The sequence below is a fragment of the Galeopterus variegatus genome, unplaced genomic scaffold, assembly GCF_000696425.1.
Source record: "Galeopterus variegatus unplaced genomic scaffold, G_variegatus-3.0.2 Scaffold2294, whole genome shotgun sequence".
In the NCBI taxonomy this organism is placed as follows: domain Eukaryota; kingdom Metazoa; phylum Chordata; class Mammalia; order Dermoptera; family Cynocephalidae; genus Galeopterus; species Galeopterus variegatus.
Genome location: NW_007728405.1, coordinates 157,607 through 170,926, shown reverse-complemented (window position 1 = coordinate 170,926; position 13,320 = coordinate 157,607). Strand labels below are relative to the sequence as shown.

General features: G+C 32.5%; 1 protein-coding gene across 1 annotated transcript in view; it reads right to left on the bottom strand.

The window, feature by feature from the left end:
• IFT80 (intraflagellar transport 80) overlaps positions 1 to 13,320 on the bottom strand; it is a 124,691-nt gene that overhangs the window by 27,660 nt on the left and 83,711 nt on the right. Inside the window, exons 10-12 of the mRNA XM_008581208.1 lie at positions 9,759 to 9,877; positions 5,524 to 5,598; positions 2,339 to 2,502 (exon numbers count right to left, since the gene is read on the bottom strand). Of these exons, the coding sequence (XP_008579430.1) occupies positions 2,339 to 2,502; positions 5,524 to 5,598; positions 9,759 to 9,877 (358 nt within the window). The remainder of the gene's footprint in view (positions 1 to 2,338; positions 2,503 to 5,523; positions 5,599 to 9,758; positions 9,878 to 13,320) is intronic.

The following is a 13,320-nucleotide window of genomic DNA, read 5'->3' as shown; positions in this document are numbered from 1 at the left end:
AAGGAACTTAAAATATTTCCCCTCTCAATTTATGTAAGTTTTACAATAATTTTTAGTATTTTTAAAATTTTCGATTTACAACAAAACAGAACTTCATAATTATCTTGTTTAAAAATCAAAATTCATATTCAAAATTCATATAAGTAAAAGGATAATTTATTGGCACATAAATCTATATCTGTAAACATTCATAATTCCTTCTAGCTCTTAAATTCTATGAATTGTCAAAGGACTGAAGAATAATAAAATAACTTTCAGATGTGAATTAACTACAGAGAAGTTCGGAGAATAAGATATATTCAGTTGGAAACACAAATACTTTATTAAAGTTTCTATCTAAAATATGTGGTGTTGAATGAGAAAAGTATAGACAACTCATAATGATCACTAGGATTTTCAAATTTCAGTTGACTGAAAATAAAAATCTGACTTCCAAATTATTATTATTATTCAATTACACGGTCATCTTAATTCTGTCTGCTATCTGGACACTATTTTATTTCGTTCTCTCTTCCTATTTTTTAGCCAGAAAGGAAGTCCTTTTTTAAAAAAACAGCAATTATCAAATGCCCTCTTCTCAGAGAAGGTCTAAGGCATGAAGAGACAGAATAGCTCTATTTAGGAGAGTTATATTTTCTACCAGTATGAGAGGTGATACTATCTGAAACTACTGAAAATTTTAGAAGGACAGTTTTCTAGCTCCTGAATTAGGTCTTCCATGGCATAAATTAACAAAATTAACACTCAAGTCATATTTTTTGGTAATGTCACAGTAATGCACAATGTTTCACAATATGTATTAACAGAAAGAAAACATTATGTAATATTTAATATTTTTTCACTAGGCTTTAGAGATCACTTACTCTTCATGGTTTTCCTCTTATCTCAGTGGCTCCTCCTCCTCTTACCCATCTCTATTTTTTTCTTTCTTTTTTAGATAATTTGGATTTTATTAAAGTCCCATCTCTAAATATTCATGTGAGTTGTCTATACTTTTCTCATTCAACACCACATATTTTAGATAGAAACTTTAATAAAGCATTTGTGTTTCAACTTTAATAAAGCATTTGTGTTTCCAACTGAATATATCTTATTCTCCGAACTTCTCTGTAGTTAATTCACATCTGAAAGTTATTTCATTATTCTTTGGTCCTCCTCTCTGTCTACACTCACTTCCCAGGTGATTGCATTAAGTGCCATGGCTTTAACCACGAGCAGTACACCAATGACTCCCAAATTTATATCTTGAGTCCCAACCTATCTCCTGAGCCCTGGGCTCATTTATACTATTGTTTACTCTCCATCCCTGGTTGGATGTCTAAGAATCATTTAAACATACCATGACCAAAACAAGAACACTTGGTTTGCATACCCATTTCAAACTTCCTCCTTCCCTATCTTCCACCTCATTTATCCAGGATAACAACCTAAGATAGGATGCTTGGCTCCTCTCTTTCCCACATGCTCACATCCTTACCATGGCCAAATCTTTCTGGTTCCTGCTTATCTCTCTGTCCTCTTGTCCTACCACTCTCTGCCTGGTTCATATTGACATAGTCACATGACCTCTGGCAGTTCCTTTAACATCACAACCATTTCCACCTCAGAATCCTTGTACTTGATTGTCCTATATTTATTACCCTGTCTCACCTCCAAAACTATTCTGTCACCCTGCATTAGTTTTCTTCACAGCATGTATCATTAGCTGACAATTTATTATACATACTTTTTGTTGGTTGTATATTTTCATTTGCTGGATTGTCTTTCTTGTTCACCACTGTATCCTCAACTTCTAGCAAAGTACTTAACATTGTAAGCACTCAATAATATTTGTTGGATAAGTGACTCTACGGTACAGCAATACCTTAATAAAATGGTTTGACTATACTACTGAATTTCTTAAGCTATTCATACTTTTCTTCCCCTTTATTAACTTAAAATATAAATTTAAAAAAACCAAAATAAATAGTACAAGAAGTGCAATATTTGCTATGTTACCACATGAAGAAAAAGGGATTAAAAAAGATTAAAAATCCAAAAATTAATAAATATTTTTTAAACCACAATCTTGAATTCAGACTTTACCAACAGCTACTGAACATATAAAGATTTATTCCTTACCATTGATCTTTGATGTTGTAACACTATTTGTTCTATCACTTGGATATATAGTATGACAACTTCAGTTCTTTAATTCATGTTGAGAACAAATTAGGATGCTCATTATTCTTTCATATAAAGTATTAACAGATGAGAAAATGAAAGTTAATTTACGAAAACTTTACTGTTAACAAATTTCACAGAAATTTGACATGGAAAATTATAAAAATGTACTTACTTTTTTCATCAGCTTTCTCTTTTATTGCTATGGTATCATTACTCAGAGACACAGTCTGTGCATTCAGAATATCTGTTCTCATTCCAGGAAATTTTGGAGAAGAAATGAAGCGCCCTTCATAAGAATATAAATAGATACCACCACCATCTACAAGAAGAAAATGCCTAAAAAATAAAGAATAAAAATATATTTGCAAATAGGAGTATACTATATTTTCATTTTTATATTAGAGAATAGTTTACCCTTTGGAAAAATCTAAATCTTACAATTAAAGTAAGTACATAGACATATAAAGAATAGAATATTTTTAAAAATTGAAAGTCAACATTGCTTGTTTTGGTTTGTTTCCCGAGTTTTTGTTTTTTGATGGATGTAGGGGAAGAAAAATGAAAATGTCTGTAATCACTACCCTACATACTAAAATTGTGACTTCTTTTACATTATAGTCATAATTCATTTTCTTGCCTAAAGAAGATCTCTATACAAAGGCAATCAGAAAATCTTATAATTTACAACTTAGTGATTTTAATGCCAGGTGCTGCTGTTTGTTTCATGAATATTAATACTTATTTCATAATTAAAGATTATGTTAAAGATAATTGAAGATTAAATACTGGTTAAAGTCTAAAACAGTGAAAATGATGCAAAAGTTAAGATCAGGGCCAGTATATATTAAAATAAGATGCTTCTTACTTTAAAACCATATGGCAATTATCAGTATGTATTCATATCTAAAAACTCACACATTTTGCAGCAACTACTCAGGTTCATTCACTATGTTGACAGCTACATTCAAGGCTCTGTATAGCTAATCTTTTATTAACTGAAAATGTAAATATTTTATGGCTGTTATATTTTGCCTTTGGAAATTTATGAATATAGTAAAAAATAACTCAAACAATACAGAGAAAGCAAAAGACCTCTTGTGATCCTATTCCACAGGTAACTATGGCAAACAAAGTATGGATATACCATAACTTTACTTGGCTCACTCACTCCTGATAGATATTTATTTTATTTCAGATATAGTGTATATATATATATATCTCTGTATGTCTACCCTGCTTATTTCCTTAGTACAATTTCTAGAATCACAATTACTAGATCAGAGGTTATACACTTTAAAAAATTTAATATATATTGTTAAATTGCCCTTTGAAAGGTTGTATTGATTTATAAGCATGCTCTGGTTATATTGGCGTGCCTATTTCCCCAATGCTGAAGACATTATTACTTTTTCGAATCCTGTCTTAAAGGTCTTTATATTCTTGATTTAGAATAATTTATTGATACAGGAATTGCTAATTGTTCTGTCTTGCGATGGAAACAAAAAGGAAATTAATACCAAAATCAATGAAAGGTTAGTATCTAACGAATACCAAATGTACACACTTCAATTAAATTAACACTTACAGATAGGTAGGTAGGTTATTTAACTGAAGGGTCTGGCCCTTACGCAGTTGTTCTGTCTTGCGATGGAAACAAAAAGGAAATTAATACCAAAATCAATGAAAGGTTAGTACCTAACGAATACCAAATGTACACACTTCAATTAAATTAACACTTACAGATAGGTAGGTAGGTTATTTAACTGAAGGGTCTGGCCCTTACGCATTAGTATATGGCCATATACATTAGTGCATAAAAACAATATTTGCTAATCTTGACAAAGCGACACATCATGTTATATACTCTTTCTTTGTCTCAGTACTAAAAGCATTCTAAACAAGACACTATAGCTTTTAACCTCCTTGCAGGTAAACACCCTGTTTCTAGGGAACAAAAATCTCTAATTGTATAAAAAAGACAAGTGTGATAGGCAGTAACTAAAATAGTCTTTAATTACCTAATTCTTTATGCCATTAACATATGCCTTTAGTAAGAGCATATTTAATAAATACATTTATGAATAATGTATAAATATATACATTTATTTGGAACTGTTAGGGTAAAAAGCATTTCAGAAACACAGCTTTTTACAAAGCTGACATCTTACCTTTTAAATGGCAAAAATGACTTCTGTCTTAAAAATTTATGATATAACTAAATAAATCATATATTTCAATTTCAATAAACAGATGATATAAAATTTGACATAACATTTTCTTGATTATTCAAGGTCATCAATATGATGATCACACTCTTCAGTAACTATTTAACTGATAGCTTTGATACTCATGAGAACCTGTTGGTGCTCAGAATAATTATTCTACTCAGCTACACAGTTCTACACTTTTAGTTTTCTCTATGCTCCCTTGCCAGGCAGTCATTTTTCTTCCTGTCATTGTGCCAGCCTCTAACAGCCCACCAGCACCATTTCTCTCCCAGTTTACTATTTATAAAATGCTGTGGGCTAGGAAACCTGACAATAAACACTATCAAGAGCTGCCTGGGTGATGAGTAAAGGGATGAGGAATAAAGTACATGGTTTTAGTGCAAAGGTTTTATGAGTAGCTATTTTAAGTAACTGTCAATTATATTTTCATACTTTATTCCAAGTTTTATTGGGTCATAGCTTTTAAGTCTGACCTCTGATTCAGTAGGGTATCAATATAGACTAATTGACACTTTTCATGGAAAAATTTAGGTTCCTGAGAAGTAGCTATTCTTAATTTACTCCAGTTAATCGGCCTGGAGTTTCTTAGTCCTGTACACACTGAAGGTCTTGGTAGAGAATACTATTTTCACACTTCAGGTCACAGACCAGTATTGGCTCATAAAACCAATGAGTTTCAACCAATATTTAAAAACAAAAACAAAACTAAGCAGAGCAGAATAGAAAATAGGAGAACCATGGGGTCAAAACATTTCATTATAATTTGCCTGTTTCACTCTCATTCTCTCATGTCATATTCTGATGTTTACTTACAATGAGTTTATTCTCAGCATTTTAAATAAATTAATACCTTTTAGATTTCTCAGTCAATTTCTAATACAGTAAATGCTGATATGTATATATAACCTTCAATAACTTTTTAAGACTGTAAAGAAATTCTAACACTAAAAAGTCTCAGAACCATGAATCTAAGAGGTTATTCTTTTTTTTATTCTAAAACATATAATAGAAATAGATTGATTCCAAATGACTAGTGTAACATTCTGTAAACAGGATGCTTTAACAACTGCTTTTACTGCTATTTGAAATATTTTAACCCCAAATCCAACAGTTAAACATAATAAATTACCTTTCTGCTTGCACAATTAAACTAACAGTTCCTTCTTTGAGATCAAATATAAGTGGTGTATTCCAGTTCTTCGTACTAAAAGACAAATAAAATAGATATTTATAAACATTTAAAATTCCGAATACTTTAAGTAGATGGGTACTCAAATAAAATGACTTTAAGTAGATGGGTACTCAAATAAAATGACTTTAGTTTCACAGCAATTGTGTATGTATTTCTATTACAGCACTTGGTGCATTGTTGTGAAATTATTCACTTACATGTCTGTATCCCTGACTAGGAAGCAGAGACTCTGTGTCTACAGCAAGACATTCAATAAATGTTTAATGTAGATACTACAATTTGTGACTTGAGGAATCCTAAGTATAAGTCCAAGTTCTACTATTTATTAGCTCTGAGTTTGGGCAAGGAGTAGCATGGCGTAGTGAAAAGAGGATAGGTTTTTGCTGCACAGATCTGGATTAGAAATATGGTTTTACCACCTCCTGGCCATATGATCTTAACAAGCTTAACCTCCTAAGCATTAGTGTCCTTATTTGTAAAATGGGGATATCAATGACTAACATAAAGTATCTGGCAAACTGTCTGTTATATCAGGTACTGAACAAACAGAAACTATAATAAACAATAATATGATGAACATGAGCATTTAACCTACAGGTCTCCCAATGTTATTGTTGGGTCAAAATAAAAAGATTTCTGCGAAGCATTCTGTAAACTGTAAAATACTGTATAAATGTAGCTATGACTATGGTTATTGAACAAATGGATAACTAAATGAACAAATAACTCCTTTTGCTTTTATATGGTAATGTGATCTAAAGACGGGATGGGGGGCGGGTAGAGAGAACATTTACAAATGGAAAAACCTATCCTGAAATAATCAAAGTTGTTTGAGAATTTAAAATAAGTTTTATTACTCCTATATATTCTGAATTTCTCTCAATAAATTTCATAGAACCAATTCTTTAAATCAGATTAAAACTCATATTCAGATCCAGAGGGATGGGGGAGGGGAAAGTTGCCGTGAGTAGCAAACTGGTGAGCAATTAATCTTGGCTAGTGCAAAGAACCTGATACCCACTTCAGTAAGTAAATACATGCATAAAGCAAAACAACAAACAAATTACTATTAATAATTAGTGATTAGTTATTACTAATTAGTAATTAACACTAGTAATTAGTCTGGAGTTCATAAGTATGATGAAGATACGTGCTTCATTACTTTAGAAAAAATATCACTGCATGCTTCATTAATTTAGTCATTAGAATTAACCTTCATTCTTTGTCAAAAAAAGCTGATAAGAAAAGTAGTAATTATGTGGTATTCTTTTTAATCTCCCCTTAGAAAATATGAGATTTCTTACAATTGAGATTCATATAAATGCCATAGAAATATAAAATCCCTAAGCTATAATGTTGAATATAACAAGGGCATTTTCAATACAATTATTTGAAAAATCCAATGAAAATTTAATGTAGAGGGCTTGTATTGTTTTCTCTTTCTGGAATTTCTTTTCATGTAAACCAGTAAATTACTTGCATGTTTGTTTTAAAAATTATATTTTTATTACTAAAAAAGAGGCAACAGTTATATTTAGGACTTGGATTCAAATCCCAGATCTTCCTTTGGTAAAGAAATTAAATAATTTGACCTGGGGCAAGTTATTTAATCATTCTCTGTGTCCTTTAGTTTCTTCATCTTGTAAAATGGGAATAATAACAGTAAACACAAAAGATAGTATAACAATTGCTCAATAAATGACAACTGTTATTATCTAAAATATTATTAGGTTTTTAAATTTAATGAAATATGTTTTGTTGATGACAGGTCTCAGCACTATCGCATTCTTACTACTGCTCCTTGGTATTTCACTTTAATAACTATTTTGCATCTTAATAAATGTCTTGGTAACCAAGAGCGGGAAGGCAAGGTCAAATCAGAAAAGAAAAAAAGCAACTTTATACTTTCCCACATATTAACTGGTAAGGGAAAAGTACAGTAAAAAAAAAAAGAAAGAAAGAAATAGCAGCTGCTAAACTTTTTGTTGTTGTTGTTGTTGTTTTCTTTAAGAGTAATTAAGACTTTAATAACTATTTTGCATCTTAATAAATGTCTTGGTAACCAAGAGTGGGAAGGCAAGGTCAAATCAGAAAAGAAAAAAAGCAACTTTATACTTTCCCACATATTAACTGGTAAGGGAAAAGTACAGTAAAAAAAAAAAAAAAAAGAAAGAAATAGCAGCTGCTAAACTTTTTGTTGTTGTTGTTGTTTTCTTTAAGAGTAATTAAGTGCAATAGTGAGTAGGTGGGATGAAAGAGTAGAACAAGGAGTTTGATCTGTAACTGACTGTGAGCAATCAATTGAGATAACTCACTAACTTTTGACCAGCTTTTGGTATTTTAAAAAGCAACCTCTCTAATACAAGTTAACATCTAATGATACTAATCCTACATATTCAAACATGTCCTTGCCACTAAAACAGAATAAATCCCTCACTTAGGGCAGTTGAGAGCCCTTCCTTTTTTCAAATGAATAAGCTGAAGAGATCTCTTCTATTCTCCCCAACTCCATGAAAAATTAATAATTCAAACACCTATCTACACTAAGTGACTGTGAGAAGATTTTCTCACATTCTATAATCCCTTCCCTATATCTCAGCTGTTTAACCTGGTATCTTTCTTGACCTTTGCCATATTCTTACTGTTCTTCCTTCCCTTTCATGAAAAAACAAAAATTCACATAATTGAGCTACTTGTTTCTTTATTCACTCTCCTCTGCTTCTTCTATTTCATTACTCCAGACTTAGCTGTTTTCCCAAGTTGCAGACTCTGATTAGTGGCAGATTTACACAGTGAGTGGGAATTTTTTAATATATACCTGTAGCAGTTGTTAATTAAATTGAATACCTTTGTGTTGTATATTACAACACTAGACTTTATGTATTTTAATTCATTTATTCATTAAAAAATAATTATTTATTAAGTACTTACTATGTGTTGGTCACTATAAGACACATATAGTCTCTATTCTCAATTTTACATTCAATGATTAAACTATAATCGCATAATGTTATAAATATAAGGACAAAATTTTAAAAAGAAAATCCTTAACTATTCACAACTCTTGAAGGTATCACAGTGGTTACTTGAGTTTTCTGAATAGTTGAGAGGAGTTACCTGGTTGTATGTTAGAGCCAGCTTGTACCAGTTGTTAAGTTTTCAAGAATTTTGTAAGCTGACTGTTAAATAAAGCCATTATTTACAATGAAATTATATCAATTTACAATCAAGCAAATTATACTTAAAACAAGGGCAATAAGTACTCAAAACTCATTGCTTCCAGATTATTTTATTATAATTTACTATTATCTATGCACCTGAGATTATTTACATCTGTTGTATTTACATGGTGTCAATACTATATAATGGTTTGCTACTCTGCATTTCCTCCCAACTTTGCTTTCAGTGAAGTCACATTGGTAGCTTAAAATGTGTTGTGGTAGAAGTATTTACACCATGGAAATCAGCAAGCATGGCAAATCATGCTTGTTTGTTTGTTTGTTTCCAGAAAGCCAGTTGTCCAACATTTATCAGCATACACTGAGTTACCATTTTAAAATATCAAATATGTTTTTAAGTTTCTGGTGCAAGTTTAATTGGATATATTGAATCAATCTCTCTCTTCTAAACCAGAGTATACTAAATATATTTTCTTTCATCATTTCTGGACAACTCTGGGTCATCAATATGAACATTCATGGTTACCCTAAGCTCTGATATTAAGCCTAAATACCTCCTTGTGTCCTTAATGAATACCTGTCAGCCTGCTGTCAGGTTGCAATCTGTCCCCTCTTATAGTGGATAAGTGGTTCCATTTACCATCATTTATCTGTCCGCTCTTAGAGTGGATAAGTGGTTCCTTTTACCATTTATTTATTTTGAAATCAAATTACACTAAATTCCTTAGAATTGTGAGTAAAATAAGAGTAAACACTATCTCAGAGAAGGTATTTCCTACTATAAAGGGGAATATTAATCTTTGATGCACAAACTTTATGAGATCTATTTTCACTGCTCATAGCTCACTTTTTCTCACTTTCTCATTTGAGGTAAGTTCAGGATAGGGTGAGGTTTTGAGAAAGTTAAGTTTAAGTCAAATCATGTTGACGTAAAAGCTTAAATTCTTCATCACAGAAAAAACCTTGGATTTTTAAGAAATGCAGGATGCTTACGAGAACACATAACATTGAAGAGACGTTGAAACAACTAAGTGTGCATAGTTCAAAGATGCTTTAATGACTCTATCTCGGAATTCCAGTAAATCCATTGCATCATTAAGAACGTTACGAACCTAAACAAAGAAAAATGAAATACCAACAGACAACATTAAAACACATCAAAATTTTAAGTAGGTAAGTTTGCAAGACTTTAAAACAAAAAAAAAATTTAATGCACTTTTCATTACCTAATCGTATAAAAAAGAATTCAATAGGAACTAGGCATAAGAAGGCATGCTTGGGTATAAAAACCAACCAAATACAGATATAGAAAATCTCATAAAAATAAGTAGGAAAAAAACTATAGAGATTTCTAACCTGCAAGTCAAACTGAATGATATAGCAATCAAGCAATCACATGAAAAATGCTGTAACACTGAGATATAGTCAAAGGAGTGTGGCATATAAAAGTTGGAAAAAGACTATGATTTCTGTCCAAAACAGTAAGAACGTCTCTTTTTAGGATTAGATTTTACTTTAAAATTAAGGTTCTAAAAAAAGACATAACTGCTTTAAAAATCAAAAATGGAATAGGAGATCCTGGTAAAGAAACTAATTGTATAGTGAAGAAACCATGTTGCACAGAGGGCAGAAGGTACTTCCACATGTGAAACCACAGAGATAATATATAAGAAAGCTAACACTAACAAAGTGAGATTTGCTTGTGATCGTCAATATTGTTACAAAAATTTGTAACAGACTTTGCAAGTCTTCTTACACTTAGCAATATTGGCCAAAAATTTTGAAGTTGATAGACAAACTGCAACAAATCAAGAAAAATGTTGTACAAATTAAACTTACCTAATGTCTGGTCAATACTAGAATGGGTAAGGCAGTACAGTAAGTGGTAAAAAATAGAATAAAAGATTGTAATTATACCTATAAGTTAATATTTCTTTAAATTCTCAAAATGTAATCATTTTTCTAAATATAATGTGACAACTATAGAATTAATGAACAGTTAAAGGGTATGGAAAGAAAGAAAAATAAAGTTAAACTTATAAGTACGTCTTCAAAATACTTATAGCTATAAAGCATTGCTATGGTTTCAGTGTTTGTATCTCTCAAAATTTATATGTTGAAACCTAACCATCAATGTGACAGAATTAGCAGGTGGGGCCTTTGGGAGGTGATTCAAGCCCTTTAAAAGAGGTCCCAGAGAGTTGCCTTGCCCCTTCCACCAAATGAGGACACAGCAAGAAAGCACCAACTGTGAACCAGAAAGTGAGCCACCACCAGACACCAAATCTGCCAGCACCTTGATCTTGGACTTTCCAGCCTCCAGAACTATGAGAAATAAATTTCTTTTATTTATAAGCTACCTAGATCATGGTATTTTGTTATAGTAGCCTTAATGTACTAACACAGGTATATTATATTTTTACTATCTGCTCCCAAACTCCCACCCCCACCAAAATATTATCACCATAAAGAGTGATGGATTGTCTAAGATGTTTTGCAGGATGCTTGGAGTCAAACTTGTCTGAACCAGCTGTGCCCACAGACCTATATTATCAGACTGTGTGGTTGTCCAATGGATGAACTTTTGACAAAAGAGGGAAAAGGGCTAAAAACTCCACCTCCAGACCATGCTAAAGCTGCCAGTTTTTGAACATCTGAACCAAAGAGAGGCATGCAGACAGCTTGCACATGTGCAGATAGCTGAAGAACCTCCTCAAACCCTTTATCCAGTCACTGCCACACATGATCCTCACTACCCCTAACCTGCTCCCCATAAATGTCTCTAGCTCCCTGCCATTGAAGAGGCAGATTTGAGATTATTCTCCCATCTCCTCGCTTGGCTGCCTCATGAATAAACCTTTTTTCCTGCTGCAAATACTAGTGTCTCAGTGTATTGGCTTGCAGCACATCAGGCAATGGACCCCATTTGGCTACAAACTCTGCCCCTAATTTTACCTTCTAACCACACAAGGTCAACCACCCTTCAGTTTAATCTTTAAATTTCCACCCCCAAGAGAACATAGGGAGCATATAATATACATGACACCACAACGTGCATGCAGGCTCATCCTCACTTAAATATGCATAGGAATAACCCAGCCTTTGTTAAATATGTACAAGTTCCTATAGCTAGATCCTTACAAGTTGTAACTCCTACCTGTTCAGGAAGCTTGGTTTATTTTAGGTCATAAGATTGACCTTGCTCCTGGTTTGCACAACCCACAATAAAACTCCTTTTTGTTAAATGCTTAGATCATTTTCTTTTGCGTTTCTAGTGACATACACAATAGACAAGGACCCTAAAGGTGTTTACCTGAAACAAGTCTAGCTCTTGACTTCACATGAACCAACAAAATTTATTCTTTTTTTTCTTTCCCTTCATTTTTCACCTTAAATCAATTTGAGTTGAATTTATGGGGAAATTTTTTTTGAAGATACCAACCTTGGAGGTCCATGAGAACAGGGTCCTATTCACTACTGCATTCCCCATTGCTTAGCCCAATGCCCGGCCAGTAAGGCTCACTCAATAAATATCCATTGAATGAGTGAATAAAATTATTCTAAGAAAAAACACTGAATCGGTCCAATTTAGCAAAAATGAAATCAAATGTTTTATAATTACTGAGAGAGTAAAACTCCTTTTAAAAAATAAAGTGTTCGGGGCCGGCCTGGTGGTGCACTGCTACAGTGCGCCGCTTGGGAGCGCAGCAATGCTCCCGCCGAGGGTTCGGATCCCACATACAGACCGGCCGCTCACTGGCTGAGCGAGGTGCGGGCGCAACACTGAGGGTTGCAATCCCGTTGCCGATCCCGGTCCAGTACGGGCGCGACACTGAGGGTTGCGATCCGTTGCCGGTCACGAAAAAAGACAAAAAGGAAAAAAATAAAAAATAAAGTGTTCTAGTTCTAAAATTTTGAAAATTTATTTACAAACATTATGTTAAGTACAAAGATAATTTGGATTTGATAAGCCATTCAAAAACTTCCACAGTTATCTCACATAAAAAAATCTTCTAATTGCTAGAAAGATTCCTTTTCATAATGAAAGAAAAACTGTTTTGAGATATAGTCTCATCTTGGGACATTTTTATAATTAAAGCTAGAACTTATTTTAGCAATAGCATATTAGCTAGCTCCCATGCACTATACAGACATAATAATTATGCCCCAAATTAGTTGACTGTAACTCACAAAGCATTCTTTGTCACAGGCACATTACAGTTGGCCCATGGAACCACACCTGCAGGTTCCATGCCTGCAGTTTCCACCAAACCACGGATCAAAAATATTAAAAAACAAATAAAAAACAATAAAAGTAACAATACAACAATAAAAAATAATAGAAATTAAAAATACAGTTTAACAACTATTTACATAGCATTTGCATTGTATTAGGTATGATAAGTAATCTAGAGATGATTTAAAGTATACAGGGGAATGTGCATAGTTTGTATGCAAATAATGTGCCATTTTCTTCAAGTGACTTGAGAATCTGCAAATTTTGGTATTCACGGAGGTACTAGAATAAATCCCTCATGGATACTGAAAGATCAAG